This window comes from Theropithecus gelada, chromosome 11 (genome assembly GCF_003255815.1).
Source record: "Theropithecus gelada isolate Dixy chromosome 11, Tgel_1.0, whole genome shotgun sequence".
Taxonomy (NCBI): Eukaryota; Metazoa; Chordata; class Mammalia; order Primates; family Cercopithecidae; genus Theropithecus; species Theropithecus gelada.
The window spans coordinates 28,689,579-28,711,519 of NC_037679.1; the positions used below are offsets into that span (position 1 = coordinate 28,689,579).

Consider the following 21,941-nt stretch of genomic DNA (forward strand, 5'->3'; position numbering starts at 1 on the left):
ATTCCAATTTTGGGGAAATATTTGGCTGGGGAGGTTTATTTCTCCTCCAGATTTTTTTCTAGAATCCTGGAGCCAGGGATGGCAAATATACTACAGGGGCACCATAGCTTTCCGAGCCGTTGGCGACCCTTGGCTAATCAATCAAGGAATACTTTCTTACAGAGCCTATTACAAAGCATGATTCTGTTTAAAATGCAGCTTCCAAGGAACCATTTCCAAGCAACTCGAGTTTAGCTGTGTACCACCTCTGTCCTGCATGTTGAGGGGTCTGACACTGCTCCAATCTTTCCAGTTCCTCCGGAACCAGGACTGAACAAAGCTGACTCTTCCTGGTCTAATGTGCTATATCCAGGTCCCTCTTGGTCTCTAATTAGCACCTTTTTCTTGTGATTTATGATATACTTACAGTCATCAATGATTGCAGATCAACACTGTCTCTGATTCTACCTTCATTCCGGGCTTTAGTTGCAAGGTTTCCAAACCAGATGAATGGAACCCAGTATTTCAGATGAGGAGACTTGAGGTGGTTGAATAATTTCCTTTCATCTGCTGTCATAAAACCTTTACAAAAAAATAAAAATGGGTAGGTATACAGACTGTTTGACACTAACATGTTACCACATTTCAGCATCTATATGTAAGCATATAATGAGGGGATATTAAAGAAATATGAAATAAAGTTTCCTGTCTCAAGTAGTTTATACTTATATTAGAGTTAAGGAATGTGTGTGTGTGAGCACACACACACATACATATACATGCACACCCACAAGTTATATAAAATCCCTAATAGAGGAGGCCATCAGGAGGTAAGGAGACGTTACATGTGAACTAGAACATTTGGGGAAATTTCTTCTTTAGGTTTTGGTTTAGGCATCTAAAGTTGGGAACCATAATACTTATTGTTTTGATTAGAATTGTTATGATTAAAATAATACGATATGAGAATGTATACAAAGCACTTGGCATAGTGCCGAACACGTGATTCACATGACTTTTCTCCTGATTTCTCCTTTCCAAGTCCTGCTTAATGAGGTTCTCCTCTCTGAAGCCTTCTTTGAGTCCTTCTTTCTCTCTCCTGGGGGATCTCTTCCCTTTGAAGTTCCCACATGGTACTCGCTCTTGGCTTGCATCACAGTAATATTACACATAAATGTTTCCCTTACTATGACCCTTTTGAAGGGCAAAGAGTATATTCATCTTCATTGTCCCCATAGCATTTTGCACATACTTTAAAATTGTTTATTTGTGGCTGGGTGCAGTGGCTCACGCCTGTAATCCCAGCACTTTGGGAGGCCGAGGTGGGTGGATCGCTTGAGGTCAGGAGTTCAACACCAGCCTGGCCAACATGGTGAAACCTTGTCTCTACTAAAAATACAAAAATTAGCCGGGCATGGTGACGCACACCTGTAATCTCAGCTACTGGGGAGGCTCAGGCATGAAAATCGCGTGAACCCGGGAAGCGGAGGTTGCAGTGAGCTGAGGTCCTGCCACTGCACTCCAGCCTGGGTGATAGAGTGAGACTGTCTCCCCGCCCCCCAAAAAAGGGTTTCTTTGTGTGTGTGTGTGTGCGTGTGTGTATGCGTGCATATGTGTGTGTGTGTGTGTGTGTGTATAAAATGCAATTTGCTTGGGCTTGCAGTGACCTCTCTGAGCCTCAACTTTCTCATCTGTAAAAGAGAGATAATATTTGCTTCACAAGGATGTTGTAGAATTACCTGAGATGATGAACATGTGTCAAGATGTTATTTAACATAATGCTTAGCACACACTTAGCACCCACAAAGCACTAAGGCATATTATGTGAAACTTTAGTTATCCTCTGCCTCCTCCTCCCTCCCCCAAACACCAAGGGAAGAGGAGATTGAATGACTGAATAATAGAAGAGGAATAAGGTAACAGATTTATTTAATAAACATTTATTGAATGCCTACTATATACCACGGTTTGTTTGCAACAAGATGCACTTTAAAACTTGTAGTTTACACTTGATCTTTTTTTTTTGTTTTTTTTTTTTTTTTGAGACGGAGTCTCGCTCTGTCACCCAGGCTGGGGTGCAGTGGCGATCTTGGCTCACTGCAAGCTCTGCCTCCCGGGTTCACGCCATTCTCCTGCCTCAGCCTCTCGAGTAGCTGGGACTACAGGCATCGCCACCACGCCCGGCTAATTTTTTGTATTTTTAGTAGAGACGGGGTTTCATTGTGTTAGCCAGGATGGTCTTAATCTCCTGACCTGGTGATCCACCCACCTCGGCCTCCCAAAGTGCTGGGATTACAGGCGTGAGCTGCCGCCTGACCGATCTTTTCTTTTTAGAAATTTAGATTGACTAATTGAAATGGCACAAAAATCCCAAAGGGCCAAAGGACTGCTAGTGGGGAAAGTCTCCTTTTCCCAGTCACAAAGTTTCCCTCCCTGGAGGAAATCACGATGATCCGTTTATTGTGTATCTTTCCAGAGAAATCTCATGGATTTTCATACAGGCCTATTTTTAAAAACACAAAAGATTTTATACTTCATATGTGTCTGCCATTTGCTTCTATTTTTCAGGTATATCTTGAAGATTTAAAAAATTAATATATAGAGAGCAGCAGCATTTCTTTTAATGGCTGCTCTCTATATATTAACACTGTTAATCGTATATAATATTTAGCTAGTTCCTTTTTGAATAGACATTTACGACATTTAAGTTGTTTTTGATTTTTTTGTTACTAAATATAATGCTGTAATGACTCTCCTGTTATCTACCCCCTTGGCTCTTTAAGTAGCTTTTAAATGTTAATTATGATTTAATATAAATATTGTTTTCTGAATTAAAACTTATTTCTAAAACTGGTTTTTATTAGATATTAATTTTTGGGTTTTTTTCCTCAGAAATGCAATCATTTGCTTATGGAATTCTGATACTACATTCAGACGAAAATCAACTTTTGCCCTAATATAACACATTTTTCTATCTTTAACCATCTGTAATCAGTTAACAAATCTGGTTGTCCTATTTAAGGTAATCCTTTTGCCAGATGCAGTGGCTCATGCCTATAATCCCAGCACTTTGGGAGCCCCAGGCTGGAGGATTACTTAAGCCAGGAGTTTGTGACCAGCCTGGGCAACATAGCAAGACTTTATCTCTAATAAATAAATAAATAAATAAATAAATAATCCTCCCTCCTTATGATGCAGGCCAAATTTTATTTAAGAGATAGTGTTACAGTAAAAAAAAAAAAAAAAAAAAAGTCAAAGGAGGAATGAGGTATGCCCATTTTGAGAGTCATCAATTTATAGAGCTTTGGCGTTATCTAGATCTTTGACGTGACCTAGGCCATTGTTTTTAAGAATAAGATCCAAAGGCCATAGACCTGAATCACTTGTGATATCTATTAAATATGGAGAGGCCTGGACCCTGACCCTGACTACTAAATCAGGCTCAGTAGGGCAGGAGTTCTCAACTTAGGTCTGCACCTTAGAATCTCATGGGGTACTTTTAGAAAATATCAATGGCAGCCGGGCATGGTGGCTCATGCCTGTATTCCCAGCATTTTGGGAGGCTGAGGCGGGTCGATCACCTGAGGTCAGGAGTTCGAGACCAGCCTGACCAATATGGCGAAACCCACTCTCTACTAAAAATACAAAAATAAACCAGGCATAGTGGCAGGGACCTGTAATCCCAGCTGCTTGGGAGGCTGAGGCAGGAGAATTGCTTGAACCCTGGAGGTGGAGGTTGCAGTGAGCCAAGATTGTGCCATTGCACTGCAGCCTGGCGACAGAGTTTTTATGAGACGGAGTCTCAAAAAAAAAAAAAAAAAAAAAAACCAAAAAAAACCAATGGCTAGGTCTTATATTGTTAGAGATTCTGATTCAATCAATCTAGGATGAGGCCAGGCATCAGCATTCTTTTAAATCTTCCTAGGTGATTTAATAGAATTGGGTCTAGGCAGTTGCATGTTTTCCAAGCTGTGCAGAAAATTCTGACATATAGTGGTGTTTGAAAATCACTGTCCCACTAACTGAAGGTTCTGTTTATTCAGGATTTGAAATAAACAAAGTAACAACTACAAAGCCAATATTTGCCAATAGGAGACTAGTTTTAGATAACACTCGGGTTGTTTATACTAGCTTAGAAGGGTTCTCTGCATGCCTGGACAATGACACTCTCCCTGGAAGTATAAAATAAAAATGAGCTTGGTAATTCTCTTCTTGTTTCTCAGCGCATCTCAGAGTTGTTGCACGATCTAAAAAATCTGTTTTTGCTTTTTAAAGAATTGCAGAGCATGATTAAATCTTTTTTTTTTTTTTCAATTTTTTTCAATTTTTTATGGGACAGAGTCTCGCTCTGTGATCCAGACTGGAGTGCAGTGGTGTGATCTTTGGCTCACTGCAGCCTCAGCCTCCTGAGCTCAAGCAGTTCTTCCACCTCTGCCTCCTGAGTAGCTGGGTCTACAGGCACACGCCACTATGCCTGGCTAAGTTTGTATTTTTGTAGAGACTGGGTTTCACCATGTTGCCCAGGCAGGTCTTGAACTTCCTGGGCTCAAGTGATCTGCCTGCCTTGGCCTCCCAAAGTGCTGGGATTACAGCCATGTGCCACTATGCCTGGCCAGTTCTCATTGGATGAAGTTAATAAACTTGATCTGTCTTGGCTTTATGCTTAAAGACTTGCTGTGTAGCCTGTTCTCACATATCCCATATCAATTGTCTAACAGTGATATTCTTGAGACCTAGAGTACAATTTTCAAAAATGATCCCGTTTATATACTGGCTTCATTCTATCATTTGACCAAAGAATAACTTTATCTCTGGTTATTTTTTATTCAGAAGTATGGATCAAATTGTGCTAGCAAGTCCTTTCTTAGCTTCTACGCAGAAGGCAAATATGCAGAGTGAGGGTTTATTTGGTGCAAACACTAAAGCAAGAGATTGAAAGAGGACAAGTAGAGCAAGAAGAGCTGGTGATTTTGTTTTTAGCACAACTTTTTTGAGTATTTTGCTAGGTGCTGTGAAAGATGAATGACAATCACTGAGACATTAATGTATCCTCTAAGAATATATAAGCAGAATAATTTTCATTATTCCTTGCAGGGTCACATATCATATTTATCCAAAGTGTGAAAGGAAAATATCTTGGGTCCCCAGAATCACTAAGCTAAAGGGAAAAGTCAAGTTGGGAACTGCTTACGACCTGCCTCCCATTCTATTAAAGTCATTGCTCCGCTCACTGAGATAAATGCATATCTGATTGCCTCCTTTTGAGAGGCTAATCAGAAACCCAGAAGAATGCAACCATTTGTCTTTTATCTACCTATGACCTGGAAGCCCCCTCCCCACTTTGAGTTGTCCCCTGCTTTTCCAGACTGAACCAATGTTTATCTCACATATGTTGATCGATGTCTCATGTCTTCCTACGATGTATGAAACCAAACTGTTCTGACTACTTTGGGCACATGTCATCAGGACCACCTGAGGCTGTGTCATGGGTACACATCCTCAACCTTGGCAAAATAAACTTTCTAAACTCACCGAGACCTGTCTCAGATTTTGGGGTTCACAAAAGTAACACCTTTGGAAATCAAAGTTGGTCAACTGAAAGAAAATCTCTAGATTGTTGGTCAAGTCCATTCCAAAAGTATTTGTTATGAAACAGAATGTCACCCTTATCAGGACTTCAAGCCATTTTAAGCAGAGACCAATTTTTTTTTTCAGAATATGATCATTATTGCCATTGCTGAGGCTATGCTAATGATAGTTACTGATCTGCTACAGTTCAGCAACACTCTCAGTGGGCTTGTCCTCCCACCACTTGGTTCCCTGCACGTGTCTGTCTCCATGCCATGCTCTCCTCAGGCCCCATCACACCCCTGGCATAGCTATTTTATCCTGCCATTGCATCTGCCTACAGTTTCTCTTGCTACCGCTCTTCCTTCTGGCTGGCTCAGCTCTGCTCAGCAATTTCTTATTGTTTATCCCCAAAACCCTCCTTCATCTTTCTAATCAGAGTAAAATCTATCTCTCAATATAGATACATGTTTGCATTTACTCTCTGTTGAGTTGTGATTTGATGGAGCAGGATCTGCTACTTTAAGACAAAATTTTATTGCCCTCAAGCCAAAGGATTAATTACATCCATTGATAGACAAAATTCCAGTCATCATAAATTCTGCCTGCTGTACAGTTGGTCTATTTTTCCTTGATTGAAGTTGAGGCAGATGTCTTTTGCCTTTCAAGCAGAGTATTCAGATGAGGCTCTATTAGCAGAGGAACTAAAAGCTCTGCATCTCAAAACTTGAAGGCAGAATGGGTTTGATGCCAGTTCTTTCTGAAAGAGAAAGTTGTGCATTCAGCATCTGAGCCCTTCTCCAAGGGATGACACTTTTTCAGGAAGAGTGCAACGTGCCTGGCTTGTTTTTATCTCTGTGTTTTCCAAATGAATGGAATGAAGCCACCAACTTCAGTTACAGCTGTCCTTTCCATTCAATGGAAGAGGTTTAGAAATCCCTGTCAATTGGGAAAATCAAGGGGGGAGCAAAATGAGATTGAGAGAGGAATGAAATCACATTGCAACAACATCATGCAGGGCAGGATGCCAACCAGGTTTTTTGTTTGTTTGTTTGTTTACCAGTAAGATATATGTTGTTCACGAAACAGTTATTAGCCCTACCGCATGCGCATGATGTGCTTTCTGCTATTCTATTCTATTCTATTCTATTCTATTCTATTCTATTCTATTCTATTCTATTCTATTCTTCTCCATTCCATTCCACTAAAAATGCTGGTTACAAGCCATTAACCTGATTTAAGAATCCCATAATGAGTTACAAACCATAGCTGGAAAAGTCTGAAATAGGATACAGTGGAGTAAAATCAGTTTCTGGGAGTAGCAGTAAGGAACAGAGACAGACACTCCTCTATTATATTGATATGAGCAAATCTCTAGTTACCCATATCCTTGTCCCTAAATTAGTATCCCATTTGGTAATTCACTGCCTTCTCCATAATCACACACAAGAAATAACATACAAAGAAATCAGTGCTTTTAAATCCTCATCTGCATAGTGGCCCAGAATTTTATTTGCCCTGGGTAGAATAGATCTGAGGCAATTTGCAGATGAAATTGGAGGAATTAATTGATGTGTTCTAGTGCAGCTGTTCCTAAACTCTGCTAAACATTACAATGGTCTGGGGAGTTTTGAAAAATCCTGATGCCCAGGTTGCTCTACATACCTAATGAATCCTAATATCTGAGAATGGGAGTCAGGCATCTGAATTTTTAAAAGATCACCAGAGATTCCAACATGCAGCAAAGTTTAGGTTGAACAACTGCCCTCATGTTGATCATTTCGGCCTTCTCAGTCTGGGTCAAACATCTGCAGTGCTTCTAGGGAGCCTGTTTAAAATGTCAATTTCTAGGTCCTAAGCCCTAGATCTGATTCCCTAGGTTGCCTAGGAACCTGCGGTTTAAAGAAGCGCCCTTGCTAATTCGGTGAATGTGGTCTGCAACCATACTTTGAGAAACACTGAGTGGATAACCTTTACTTAACTCCTAAAACAGAAATGTGGGGGAACCTTCACTGACCCACCGAGACTATCCATGCTATTAATCCAAGAAGGGCTAGTTCTGCATGCACTTTCTCTCATGTGCAGAGCAAGTACACATAGGTGATTCTAGTTTCACTCACAGGATGACATTCTGTCTGTTCCGACCTCATCATGTGAGACTACAGAGGGGTGACTTACTCAGCCTCTAAAAGTTCAGCCAACAGAGGAAAAACTGGCACAGCTGTGAATACCACCATTCCCTTGGCTCTCACTCTTATAACACAAGGCAGTGGAGAGTCAGAGACCAAGGAGCCCCAGAGCTGTGTAATGCATCAGGGAAAAAACAAAAAACAGCCACCCGGGGCAGAAATGTTATACCAGATTCAATTAATTTTTTGAATGTTACATAATATGTTATACAAAAGTCATTTTAGTTTACTTAGTGAGAGAAGAGAAGATCACAGATTAAATGATCTATCTGTGCCAGAAACGCAAATGTGGTTCTAACAGTATTAATTCCATGTTAGAGAAAAGCTTGCTTGTTTGAATAATATTATTGTTTTCCTTGAGTTTGTAGATTAGTCCCAAAAAACAGCCTCAAGAAAACAGAACCTTCAACAGAGATAAAATAAAATATGCTGGCTGGGCTCGGTGGCTCACGCCTATAATCCCAGCACTTTGAGAGGCCGAGGTGGGGGATCACTTGAGGCCAGGAGTTCGAGACCAGCCTGGCCAACATGGTGAAACCCTGTCTCTACTAAAAATACAAAAATTAGCTGGGTGTAGTGGCATGTGCCTGTAATCCCAGCTACTTGGGCAGCTGAGGCAGGAGAAGCACTTGAACTGGGGAGTCAGAGGTTGCAGTGAGCCAGGACTGCAACACTACACTCCAGCCTGGGCAACACAGCAAGATTCTGTGGAGAGAAAGAAAGAGAGAGAGAGAGAGAAAGAAAGAAAGAAAGAAAGAAAGAAAGAAAGGAAGGAAGGAAGGAAGGAAGGAAGGAAGGAAGGAAGGAAGAAAGAAAGAAAGAAAGAAAGAAAGAAAGAAAGAAAGAAAGAAAGAAAGAAAGAAAGAAAGAGAAAGAAAGAAGGGAGGAAGGGAGGGAGGAAGGGAGGGAGGGAGGGAGGGAGGAAGGAAGAGAGAGAAAGAGAGAGAAAGGAAAGAAAGAAAAAGAAAATACATTGACCAACAGCTCTGGGAATGGGCTGACTAGCCTGTAAGAATAGGCTGATGGCACCTGCAGAATGTCACAAAACTTTCACCAAGAAAGCAATGATTAACTGCCCAGCTGACTGAAACTGCTTACATTTCACAAGACGGTTTTGATCTTCATTTCTCTTAATTTCCCTTAAAAACTCTTTACCTAGAGGCACAATTCTGAAAGGTGGCCTTTCAACCCTAGTTCACTGCCTTCCCCTGGTTACTGACTTCTCGAATAAAGCTAACATTCCTTTTACCAAAGTTCTTGAGTTGTTTGGCTTTTAAGCAGTAAGTGACCCAGACCTGAGTTCCAGTTATAGGGCTAGCCTTATAGCCAGAGCATCTGAAGTTAGAACTTTTATCTCAACATCCATTGACAACTGGTGGCTTGCTTGGTTATATTAATGTCTGTTAACCATAAGTGTCACTAACAATTCCAGTGGCGTCTCATTAGACTCCCTGTAGTCAGAGAAGACAGTCAAGAAACTTTACATTAAGATTCCAGGGCAGGCCAGGTGTGGTGGCTCACGCCAGAAATCCCAGCCCTTTGGGAGGCCTTGGTGGGAGGATTGCTTGAGGCCAGGAGTTCAAGACCAGCATAGGCAATATAGTGAGACTCCATATCAAAAAAAAAAGAATTAAAATAAATAAACAAATAAATTGGTCAGGCACAGTGGTTCACATCTGTAGTCCTAGTTGCTCAAAAGGCTGAGGCAGGAGGATGGCTTGAGCCCAGAAGTTTGAGGTTACTGTAAGCTATGACCGTGCTACTGCACTCCAGCTTGGGCAACTGAATGAGAACCTGTCTCCAAAAAAAAAAAAAAAAGACTCCAAGGCTTTAAGAAAATTAAAGGGTGTTTTTTCCTCAGAGGCTACTGTCTTATAACTACTCTTACGAACTACTAAATACAGACAGAAACTATTTATTTTAGAGAGAGAGAACTGCAATGCAGAGATGTAAAGTTTAACTGTAACTACATTTGTGCTTGTTTACGACAATGATTAATTTAAGATAAGATTTGTAGTAAACTTTACTAATCCATGAGGATGGGGACCATATTTGTTCTGCTTATAAGGGTATTCCCAGTGCCCAGCACAGTGCCTGGCATATATTGTACACACAATAAACCTTTGTTGCATGAGCAAAGGCGTAATAGATCTAGCATCAGCTTGGTAATGTTTCTTTAAGAGGAACGTATATAATTTCCTATTACGTATCATTGTGCTTCTGGTAAGTAATTTTGAAGATGACTACTTTCCTCTCCTGATGCTTGTAAATACTAGATAAGATGTTTTGATTCAGTATGAGACCATACTATATGCACACAACTAAGGTCATCACTTGACTCAGCCAAGATCTGGAATTGTGCGTCTGACTTGACTTGGAATGAGTGACATCTCCCAGGGCAGGTGATTGGAATGACTGGAATTTTCCAGAGCAGATTTGTAGCCAATAGGCAAAAGTAACAGAGGCTGTTGCAGTATCTCTGATAAATAATTGATCACAGACCAGTTCAGGGACTTTTCAGCATGATAGACATTATTCTGAATTCTACTGTTGTATTTTTTTTTTCATATAAGCAGAAATAAAAACTTTATTTTTAATTTGAGAAATTTAACCTGTAGCATCAAATTATATATATTTCCCCAGCAGCATGCATTTTGGTCTTTTTATTTTTCAGAATAATGTAACTTGACTGTCCAACTTAAAAGCAAGGAAAGTTCAAGGATGAGCAGGTATGTGACCTAGCTTGTCCAGCTCCAGCCAAGGAATTGCCAGATGCTTCAGAAGGAGGTGCTGGTCCTCACTCTTGGCCCTCTCGATTATTTCCTTCTGTCCAGCACTGAATCTATGTACGCAAAAACCCTCGCAGAAGAAAGAGAAGCTGGAGGGAAACCGATTGCCTCAAAGCCCATTGCTTCCCAGAGTGCAAGCCAGGGACCACCAGCCTCAGAGTCTCCAGGAGTTTGTTCAACACACGGATTCCTGGAGCCCATTCCAGACCTACTGAGTCAGAATCTCTGGGAGTGGTATCGTGGGATCCAAATTTTTAGCAATATTGATTTTAACAATATCTAATGCACCCTGAAGTGTGAGAACATGTACTTTCTCTTACAGGTGATTTTATGTAGAGAATTCAACTGACAAGAAGGTCCTTCATGCCCTTAACCTTGTCTCCACCCCTTTGGGGCCCTCAGTGCTTTTCTTACCAGTCCTCTCTGCCCTCAGGCAGGAGCAGGTGCCCTGGCTTTGGACTCAGGGGATCTGCCAAACATTTTCCGCCATCCCTGAACTTCCTGTTCTTCCCAGAAACCTTGGCACAGGCAAAGGACAGTCAGAGAGTGGCGGAGGCATATGCCCAGTTGGAAGAACTTGGAAGTGGACCCCATGTGTAGACTCTGAGTCAGCCCTCTCTGCTGGGGAAAGCAGCAGGAAGTTCAATGAGTCAGCACTGCCGGTGACAGGGGGTGCCGGCCTGGGGCAGCCAGTAAGACAGGCCTCTGAAGCGTCTCTCCTGGCTTAGAGGATAGTGGCTTGGAACCTTTGCCCTGCCGCGTAACACACAATGCATGCGTATAGTATGGTCTCATACTAAATCAAAACATCTTATCCAGTATTTACAAGCATCAGGAGAGGACAGTAGTTATCTTCAAAATTACTTACCAGAAGCACAATATATTCTTGTGGGGACTAGCTGTACCCACTACCCCTTTTCTGCCTTTTGAGAACATACGTAGGAATTAATGAGAGCAACTGGGACCTTCTCACTGAGATAATCGTTGATCGTGTCACAGGACCCTTGGAAAGGCTTTCACCTCATCAGAGCTCCTCTGTCAGTTCTCTTCTGCCTTCATCCACTTCAGACAGACCAACCAAAAAGTTTAAGTCAGAACAATGCTTGTTACATCCAAGCAGGTGGAATTCAAATCCCTTATACAGTAGCCTCCCTCCCACCAGCCTGCTTCCTCAAAGCTCTTCTTTGTAATTCAGGAACCTCAAGCTGAAACCTCCAATCCATCCTTTCTTAATTGCTGCTGCTTTATTATCGTTGAGTTGGTGGTTGCCAAAGCCTTTTGGCCCAGGAGTGAGAAAAAGGGTTTAAAAAGTAAGCATCCCAGAAAAGATGCAATACTTCTCAAGCTTTGGGGTACTAAAAAAACCAACACAGGAGCATGTTTCACTGCAGATTCCTAGGCCGTACATCCAAAGGTTCTATTAGGTTCTATAATAATTCAGAGGGCCTGACATGGGTAGGACCCAGGAATATACATTTTAAATACATAAACTCAAGTTATTCAAGATGTAGAGGGCCTGTGGGTCTGTGGACCACTCCTAGAGACTAGTTTAAATGTACATCCAGAAGTGAAGGACTCATTCTGAGATTCCCTTGGAATGGCAGAAACATTGGTAGCTGAAGAGATAGAAGTATTTCAGTATTCCACATGCCTTGGAAAGGGAGAAGTCAGAGTGCAAGTACGTGGCAGACATCTGTGCAAGTTTGAGAGGGAGTGGGCCTTGGTATTCTGAAGAATACACTCAAAGGAAATGAAATCACGTCATTTTCCTATTTGCCTCCCTATATCTACTTGCCCCTCAGACCTGAGCACAGCTCAGTCCTCTGAGCTCATGTCTGACCAGAGGCCCCAGAGACCTCTCCATTGCCAGCCAACCTGGCTTCTTCCCCATGTGCTTTTAATATGAAGGTGACACTAAGATGAGATTTGCTTTGAGGATTGGACCCGGCATCTGATTGCCGTCAGAATGCACTCTCTTCATTTCAAGGATGCGTCAGAACTGGAGAAATATCACCTCTGTTCATCCAAGTAAACTTTAGCTCAGCGACTTGGAATAGGTCATACATTTCTTGTTCGTTTTTAGGTCTTTCTTAGAGGTGGTAATTCTTAATCTATTTGTTCCTGGAGACATTAAGGTAAGATAAAATTGAGTTGTCTAGTAGTATTTTTAACTGGGTCATTCTGAAACAGTATTCTACTTTCATATTTGGAGGAAGGATGGCAATTAATTTTTTTTAAAGTTCCTACTGATTTTATATTATCATATACCTGTGCATGTGCCAGGCCTTCAGACCTTCCCCCTGAATCCCCCTTAACCAGCTCCTCGCACCCATTACTTTCTCACATCTCACTCTGCATCTCTAACAATGTCACCTACACCCCTTCTGCCTTATTTCCACCTTGACATTCGCAACCTCTTCTAAAGTGGCTAGAGTGCTACGTTGTGCTGTTGTTCGAGATATAATTTCATTACAATGGCAAGAAATCATGCAGCACTTACTGTGTGCCAGCAATGCTCTAAACATTTTGCAAATATGAACTTTTTAAATCCTCATAACAAGCCTATGGGGTATATGAGGTAGGTGCTATTATAAGTTACTTTAAGTCCATTTTATGGATTAGGAAACTAAGGAACAGAATGGTTAACTACCTCAGACAAAGTCATGCAGCTAGTAAGCTGTGAGATAAGGTTTCAAACCCTTACTTCGTGTTCTTAATCATTGTGAAAGTTGATAATAGAATTGGGTCATTCTTGTCATATCCAATAAAACAGAGTCAAGAAGCCATCAGGAAAAAGCAGTTGAGGCCGGGCATCACACCTGTAATCCCAGCACTTTAGGAGGCCGAGGTGGGTGGATCACTAGGTCAAGAGATTGAGACCATTCTGCCAACATGGTGAAACCCATCTCTACTAAAATACAAAAACTTAGCCCGGTGTGGTGGTGTGCACCTGTAGTCCCAGCTGCCTGGGAGGCTGAGGCAGGGGAATTGCTTGAACCCAGGAGGCAGAGATTGCAGTGAGCCAAGATTGCGCCACTTCACTCCAGCCTGGCCACAGAGCAAGACTCTGTCTCAAAAAAAAAAAAAAAAAAAAAAAGCAGCCGAGACACAAAGTAATTTTCTGCAGGCCTGGTTGCTGAAACTGCCTGCTATTACCTGAAACCAATTTTATAGTTGCTGAAATGATCTGCTGCAACTTGAAGACTAATTTTACCCACCTCCATCACTCACCAGTCAAAACTTGCCAGCTCCCCAGAAACTTACTAGTGCCAATGAACTTTCTCAAAGAGCAATATGTAACATTTCTGTCTTTTTATAAAACCTCCAAACTTCTCTTTGTATTTTGGATGTACTGAATACCATCTGGTCTGTGTGTATGCCTCAAACTGGAGTTCTTTCTTCTCGAATAAAATGTGAAATGTAGACATTCATCTCTACAGTTTTATTTTGACTTCAGTAGTCACTATCTATATTAGCCATTTAAGAAGGCAAAACAAAAACAACAACAAAAAAAGCCAACAAAAACTCCAAAACAAACAAAAACTATTATCCGAAAATATCTATTTTCCAGGACATTTCAGGAAAGGAGACTAAATACTGCAAACTAATGTGAGACTGGACTCAATGTAAAGGCAGAATCACCTCACGGTTCTTATCCATACGTGCGGAGAATTATCCATTTAATCCTCGCCCTATCGAAGGCTGACTTAACAGCTTCTTTACTAAATATTTACACACCAAAGATAATCATCCTTTAACTATTTACATCTCCTTTGAGGCACAAGAGACAAGAGGTCCACACTAAAACAGCTTTTGACTATCACCTCTCAGTGTCTGCCTAGATGAAATTGACATTGCCGGTTCCTACCAGAATCTATTAGAAAGTATTAACTTAGGAGTTTGGAGCGTAAATTTTAATTCTGGACTTTCCACTGATCAGCTGTGTAATTCAGCACAGGTTGTAACCTTTCTGAATCTATTTTCTACCTTTTTCATGTTTTCTTGAGGTCCAAACGAAATAGCTATAAAGGAGACAAAACCGTATAGTGCTAGAAAACTGTAAGTTAATATGACAGATTATTTTTATTTTTTTATTTTTTGGGGACTGATGGGGACCTTGTTGCCCAGGGTGGAATGCAATGGCACGATCTCGACTCATTGCAACCTCCACTTCCCAGGTTCAAGCGATTCTCCTGCCTCAGCCTACTGAGTAGCTGGAATTACAGGCGTGAGCCAGCACGCCCAGCTAATTATTGTATTTTTAGTAGAGACGGGGTTTCGCCATGTTGGCCAGGCTCATCTGGAACTCCTGAACATAGGTGATCCACCCGCCTGGGCCTCCCAAAGAGCTCCCCCAGCCAGATTGTTTAAATAAATATGATAATTATTATGTTTACCTTAAGGCAATGTTACTATCTGCCACTTTCTCTCCCCTACCTCTGAAGTAAACTTGAGGGCAGGAATCACGTCTTATTCATCTTTGTCTCTTAGTTTGCTTCTGGCACATAGTAGGAAATCAATAAATGTTTCTTTATCTTTTTTCTTTTCTTTCCTTTTCTTTCTTTCTCTCTCTCTCTCTCTTTTTTTTTTTTTTTTTTTTTTTTTTTTGACACAGGGTCTGACTTTGTGGCCCAGGCTGAAGTGCAGTGCTGCAATCTCGGGTCACTGCAACCTCTGCCTCCGCCTCCTGGGTTCAAGTGATTCTCGTGCCTCAGCCTCCCCAGTAGCTGGGATTACAGGCACATGCCACCACGGCCGGCTAATTTTTTCTATTTTTAGTAGAGATGGGGTTTCGCCATGCTGGCCAGGTTGGTCTCAAACTCCTGACCTCAGGTGATCTACCCACCTTGACCTTCCAAAGTGCTGGATTACAGGCGTGAGCCACTGTGCCCAACCACTAAATGTTTCTTGAGTGAATAAACAAACATAACGAATTTTCAAAGGAATTCTGGAGGTCCTGTCTCAGCTGAGAAAGACTAGTGAAGGAAAAGCCATTCGTAGTACCTGCTTCAACCACGTGGTCCATTGTTGGAAACCTTTTGTACACAGCAGTGCTCACCGAGCGAAAGATGAGCAGGGAGGTGAGATTGACGTAACGCATCAGCGTCCTTCTAAGCAGGCGCCCGTGCTCGTCGCTTCCATGAACACTGCTGGAGATGAGGAACATTAGCCTGTCTGGCCAGGGCAAATTCACAAACTGGTTCCACCATCGGTTTACTACCAGAGTAACATAAAACCCTGTAGAATAACAGGAAATTATAAAGCAGTTTCTTACAGCAGACACGTTGGTGACACTGATGCTTTTAGCTGAATTTTAGCCTTTTTAGAGGTTGGAGGACAAAAATATGTTATTATCCATATCTTCTGATTTTGCCTTCCAGAAAAAAATGTCATTTGTGCCTGGCAATGCCTAAGCACCCTGTAAGTGGGTATTAGATCTCAAATATTGACTGCAAAAATGGAGAGTTAGTGAAGAGAAAGCTTAAATGTCCAATAGCAGATTATTTCCTCAAACTTGTTTGGCGTTAATTTAGCAAAAGCAGCCGTGAAGGCAAACCTTATGGATGATTCTGGTTCTACTGCAAGCGGTGGCTTTTCAGGCATGCCTCTCAGCTTGGAAACACTCCCATGCAGAGTCATCGGTGTCATCGTAACGGAGACAGCTGTGTGGCTGCAATCTGCGTGTGACCTATACTTACCAAGCACAAAGGTTACTGGAATTTGTTCAGCATATCTGTCACAGTAAATTGATAATTTTTCAAAGTAACGTTTTTGGGCTCCTGTAAGTAACAATCTGGAGCAAAAATAAAATGCACAGCCCTTTATGATATTATACTTCTGCACCTGCTTTGCAAGTGACATTAAGTGCAAACAATTAAGCACAAATAATCTGTTTTATTTTTGAAGGAGCAATAATTTTTTCCTTTTTTCTTAAGCTGATGTGTCTTGAAAACTTTTCAATTGCTTAATGTTTCAAGTGCTAACATTTTGTAAACATGATTGGCTATTAAATAGTGGGATTAATTAATCATTGTATTCTAAAAATTTTATATTTTAAAAGTTTTATATGATTGATTCATTGGATTTAGAGCAAGGTATGTTACAAAATAGTTCAGTTTTCAATTATTCATCAGGAATACCTTAAGAAGAGTGTATTATTGATTAAATATGAATTAGCATTATTAAGTAATTGTTCAATAATAACACTGAATTTGACACCTTGATCTTTCCCCTGAATATGCTACTTAGCACATTCTTGATTATCATGTGTTATACTTCAAGGGATTTTATTATACCTGTTCATTTTAAAGCCCAGAATTGTTTGGAGTCTAAAACAAATTTAACAATGAAAAATGAAAACTTTCATTATTAAATTGAGTCACTCTCTCAAAATTTATATTATAGATCTAACCCATCCTGCCCAAACCCCATTTTCTGGTATCGTTAAACTTAAGTGCACTTAGTGAGACCATTATTGATATTTACATTATAGGGAAGAGATTCAGAGTCTGAAGAAATGTTTTAAGGCAAACTAATAATAATGATCAAAATACAGGAAGGAAAGCCAAACAGATGAATTCGAATAAATCGACGAATGTAGCTGTTCCAAAGGAAGAAGGAACTCAAGGAAAGATCCATTATAACAAGCATCAAAGGCTCTTTTGGGTCAGTAGAACTTTGATAAAGGAAGCAAAGGGATAATAAGATAATAGTAAGCAACTAATTAGATTGCAGATAGAAAGCTGTTGGGAACTGGTCCTGACAAAGAAGGTGTGTGGGGTACAAGGTGAGTTCGGAGTTCCTGCCCCAGCTTTGGAAGAGGTGTTAGAATTACTTAAGTCAGGGAAAGCTGAGGGGAGAGGTACCAGATTGTTGCAGAGGTCTTTCAGGGTTATGCTGATGACAAATTACAGCCAGAATGGTTTCTGATGTTCAAATAGACATGGTCAAAGAGGATTTAAATGTGGAAAGCATAGACCTTTTTTAAGGTCAAAGCCAGATTTTAATCCCAAGTCTGACACTTATGAATTTGGACTTTGAGCATATTTTAAAATCTCTCTGAGTCTCAGTTTTCTCATCTGTAAGTGGGGATAAAAATATCCATATATGGGGTATTGTAAAGATTAAATAATATATATACACATATATATAACCACTTAACAAATTGCCTTATACTTAGTCAATAATAAAATGGTTGGTATTAGTAGTTGGCCAAAGAAAAAATATTTGGCTAATAGATGTAGAAATTTTAATAGCTAGAAAGTATTTCAGAAATTTTGTCAAATTCCTCCAAAAATAGAAAGAAATGTAATCAAATTAATGAATCTGGTTCCTCCTTATAACTTTTGTTAGGAATAATTATTTACTTATAATAGAGCTAATAAAGACTCAGAGAATGAAACTACATTTATTTTTTTTGTACAGAGATGTTTGACCTTCTTGACAAACTCATCCTACAGTCCTTGGTATACATTTGATTAAGACAGAAGGATCTATTTTAATAAGGTATTACAATTAAACTTTAAAAATTTAAGGATGACTTGAACTGATAATTTTTGTTATAAATGTAAGCACTCTGCTTTAGAAGAAATATACACATAACATTTTATGGGGTATAAGTATGATATTGGAACAAAAGTTGAGGCCCCAAGGAACATTTCTAGCTACACTGCAACTGTGCTAAGGGCTATTCTGTTCTATTCTTAGCAGCAGTAGCAGCAATAAATTCACATTAGTAAAAATGAACTAATGAGATAATTATCACAAAACACCATTGTATCTTCTACCATTTCATATTCCGAAGGCTTAGGTGATACACACCTAAATTGCCAAAATAGTATCATATTATATGACATGTCTGAAAAATTATTAGAGGTTGTTAACAAGACTTTCCCTCTAAAAATATTTTGTCAAAATATATACCAATGCATACACTTGCTTGGAAGGGTTGTTTTGACATATGGAAAAATAGCTCTACCTATTTTACTTTTAATAATTATCAGCCAACTAAATTAATATCCCTCTTTTCCAAAGGAGATTCTGTTGCTACAAGGAAGAATGTGAGAGCAATGAAACACAAATTTGTTTATCTGTATGCAGAAGAAAAATAACAAATGATGTACATAGAAAAAATGGAAATACAGCCTCAAAAACCTTTAGCTTCCCTGTTTTAAGTTTTAGCTTCTTCCAGAGAAGAAATTTATGCATTTGATGTTAATTTAAAAAGCTTTAAAATCTCGTAAGTCTTCCCTTTTATCATACTGATGAAATTTTATTAAGTCTATAATTTTTCATCATAAAAGTATTTCTTGGACTTGATATTGCTCAAATTTCCTGTCAATCTGACAGGCATAGGTTGTAATGTTATAAAGAATAAGCACCTTCTTTTGTAAACATAACATGCCCTCAACTCAGAAAACAGAAAGAAAATAAATTAGTCTACAGGCCTTTGCTTTAGTTGAGGTACTGTTAAGTGTGGCAGGCATCATCCTGGATAAGATATTTTCATTCCAGGCAAAAAGAAGGAAAGCTTTTGCCTGACATACACCAATCATGAACATGTTGATTATATAGGTAGTTGCTACAAGCTGTCAAATCATCAACTATGAATGACAAGTCGACAGAAGCACAAGTAATTATTGTCTGTGGACTTTGCCCATTCAAAAATCTTCACATAGTAAGGATCTAAGGGTAATCCTTCCATTTTATGCCTATTGCAACAGTCTTGAGGCACAACTGGGGCTGGAATGAAGGCCACTTGAATCTTACAGTGAGGGTCTATTTTACATCCTAACAATGGTTAGTGGTGGATTAAAATCTGTCCTGAGGGGAAGAAGACAAAAGAGAGGCTCATGCAAAAAAGGAGTTACATAACGCAAAGTCAGTGGCGATCAAAAGGTTCAGATTTTTGAGACTGTATTCTTATACAATATCTGATGGCCATTTAAAGAGACATGCAAAGAAAAGTACCTGTACACCAAACTTATTGCTGTATAAAGAACAGCAAAAACAATAAATTCCCTGTACAGTAGTTTGTAGATGCTGCCTCTCCACTTGAAGAGTAACCTATGAAATCCAAAAAAAGTTGCATTTGCTACTTTACTGGAGTAAGTGACAGTCATCTTGGATAGTTTTTTCTAGAAGAGCAAGAAGACAAAACACAAGTAAAAAGAAATGTTTAAAATAGGGCGTAAATCTGTATGTCTGTATATCAAGGAAATTCAAGCCAGCAACTAGTCAGCTATCTCTCTTTTTTGTCTTTCTTAGTTTCTATAATTTGGAACTTTCAGATAACCATTATCTCAGTTTAGCAGAAAGCAGGAGGACAGGAGTCTCTGGGAAGAGTAATATTAGACATCCTAAACTTGCCTTAACTGTTAAATATTATTTTTAGATTATATAGCCATTGGTCAATATATATTTGAATGAACAAATGAGACAAACAAGGCCCTCATGGGAATTTAAGTGATGGGGCACTTTTGGTGGGTTTGGTTGCATGTAGATGTCTCTCTAGTGGAGGTCCAAGTACATCGTTAGCACTCATTGCATTTCAAAAGGTAGCCAAAAAGTTGGGTCATAATGATAAATAAGAATGGTGTACTTTCCTCATGAAAGGTTGTACATAAACGCTTAGGGATGGTTCACATTCTCTTTTGAACTGAACAAAGTGAGGTTATTATTTATCACTCTTTCTACTTGAGTCCATTTCATGAATGTGGTTAGTATGAGCACTGGGCCCCAAAGCCTTGTTTTCAGTGAGTTCTTTGGAATTCCACCACTTTTCATCAATACATTAAATATTCAGGTTTTGAAACAGACAGCGCAAAGCTAAATCCTGCTCAATTTCTGGCTAAGATAGAACATATGCAAATAAAATTCGATTTATTTAAAATCTTACTTTTCTCAAAAGGATCTATGAGGAGAGTCTTACAGAGCTACTTAGACTGAAATCATGAAGCTTTTAGGTAGAATTGTACTAGACACAAAAAATAAATTCTGTAGCAGATTTCTTTTGTAAAGTAACCTACACCACACATTTTATCATAAACAAGAAGATGTTCTATCTTTACTCATTGTTGGAAAAACAATTCAACTCTGATTTGCCTATTTTCCCTAAGGAAATGAAACTCTGGAGCTACGTTTACAGCATTTTCTAAAATCACAAACTTAGCTTTCAACATTATGGATTTTAATAAAGAAGGGAGGGCCTTTTGGCATAAGTAAGTGGCATTACAAAAGGATGGGACTCATGCCACAAAACCGGTTTTATTTTTCCATCTTTACCTTGTCTATTTGTCTAGTGCGAATACAGCCAAAATTGGGAGAGGAGCATAATACATTAAGCCCATTTCATAATGTGTTCTCATGGATTCCCAGTAATTTTAAATAACAGTCCTTAAATAACTTTCCTTTCTTTCATTTAGTAGTTCACTCTTTTTAAGCTCTGCCAGGAAAATGAAAATCACAGCAAGTAGAGGTCAGAATTAAAATGCATAGGTTTACTCTAGGCACTAACCTATTTATTTGGTTTGGAGTCTCCGACAGGAAAGAGAATCTTCAAATTTGGGGCTCCCCCTGAAGAGGCGCCTTCAGGTCGGTGCTGCACGCCCGGTGTTACCCTTCGCTCGTGCACAGTCAGATTTTCTTTCTGTTCTCTGGCCACTGAGAGGACCCAGAGTGTGACAAGTACAGGGGTTAAATGTTTTTCCACTTGTGGAGGCCTGTTTATGCCAATTTACCCACTGATGACAGTTATAGCTGGGAACAAACAGAAGCGACAGCTGCTGATGCTGCTTTTTTCTAAGCTATAATTATAACTCCACCTGCCGCCCCAAGTACCCCTTTGAATGAGAAGTCGGCAGTGACATGAAGGATGCTGGGCCATTTGTCTGTTAGATTCATTTTGACTCCACCCTGGGATCAAGGAAGAAAGGTTCATTTGGCCCTAAAGAGTTCAAAAAAGAGGCCCCAACACCCCCCCCCCCCACAAAAAAGACAGTTTTTTTGTGCTTGAAATGAAGATTAAATTCTTAAAGCTGGGCTGGGACGCGGAGGCTCACACCTGTAATCCTAGCACTTTGGGAGGCCGAGGCAGGCAGATCACCTGAGATCAGGAGTTCGAGACCAGCCTGGCCAATATGGTGAAACCCCGTCGCTACTAAAAATACAAAAATTAGCTGGGCCTGGTGGTGGGCTCCTATAATCCCACCTACTTGGGAGGTTAAGGATGGAGAATCACTGGAACCCAGGAAGTGGAGGCTGCAGCGATCTGAGATCATACCACTGTACTCTAGCCTGGGCAGAGAGAGAGACTCTGCCTCAAAAAACAAACAAAAAAATTCTTATGAAGCCAAAACTGGAGCAGACAAGAATATAAACAGGATTTTTGCCCACTTGAGAGGTATTGAAAATGTTC

General features: G+C 40.0%; 1 protein-coding gene across 6 annotated transcripts in view; it reads right to left on the reverse strand.

Moving 5' to 3' along the window:
• Positions 1-21,314, reverse strand: part of BEST3 (bestrophin 3) — a 45,960-nt gene extending 24,646 nt beyond the window's left edge. The window contains exons 1-5 of one of the 6 annotated variants that reach the window (XM_025402298.1): positions 21,042-21,254; positions 19,496-19,662; positions 16,225-16,319; positions 15,530-15,763; positions 407-561 (exon numbers count right to left, since the gene is read on the reverse strand). In XM_025402298.1, coding sequence (XP_025258083.1) covers positions 407-561; positions 15,530-15,763; positions 16,225-16,319; positions 19,496-19,647 — 636 coding nt within the window. In that variant the 5' untranslated portion in view covers positions 19,648-19,662; positions 21,042-21,254. Of the gene's footprint in view, positions 1-406; positions 562-4,947; positions 6,308-10,939; positions 11,151-15,529; positions 15,764-16,224; positions 16,320-19,495; positions 19,663-21,037 lie in introns of those variants that run through there. The other 5 variants (XM_025402297.1, XM_025402302.1, XM_025402299.1 and 2 more) reach the window with 5 other exon arrangements.
• Positions 21,315-21,941: the final 627 nt, after the last annotated feature.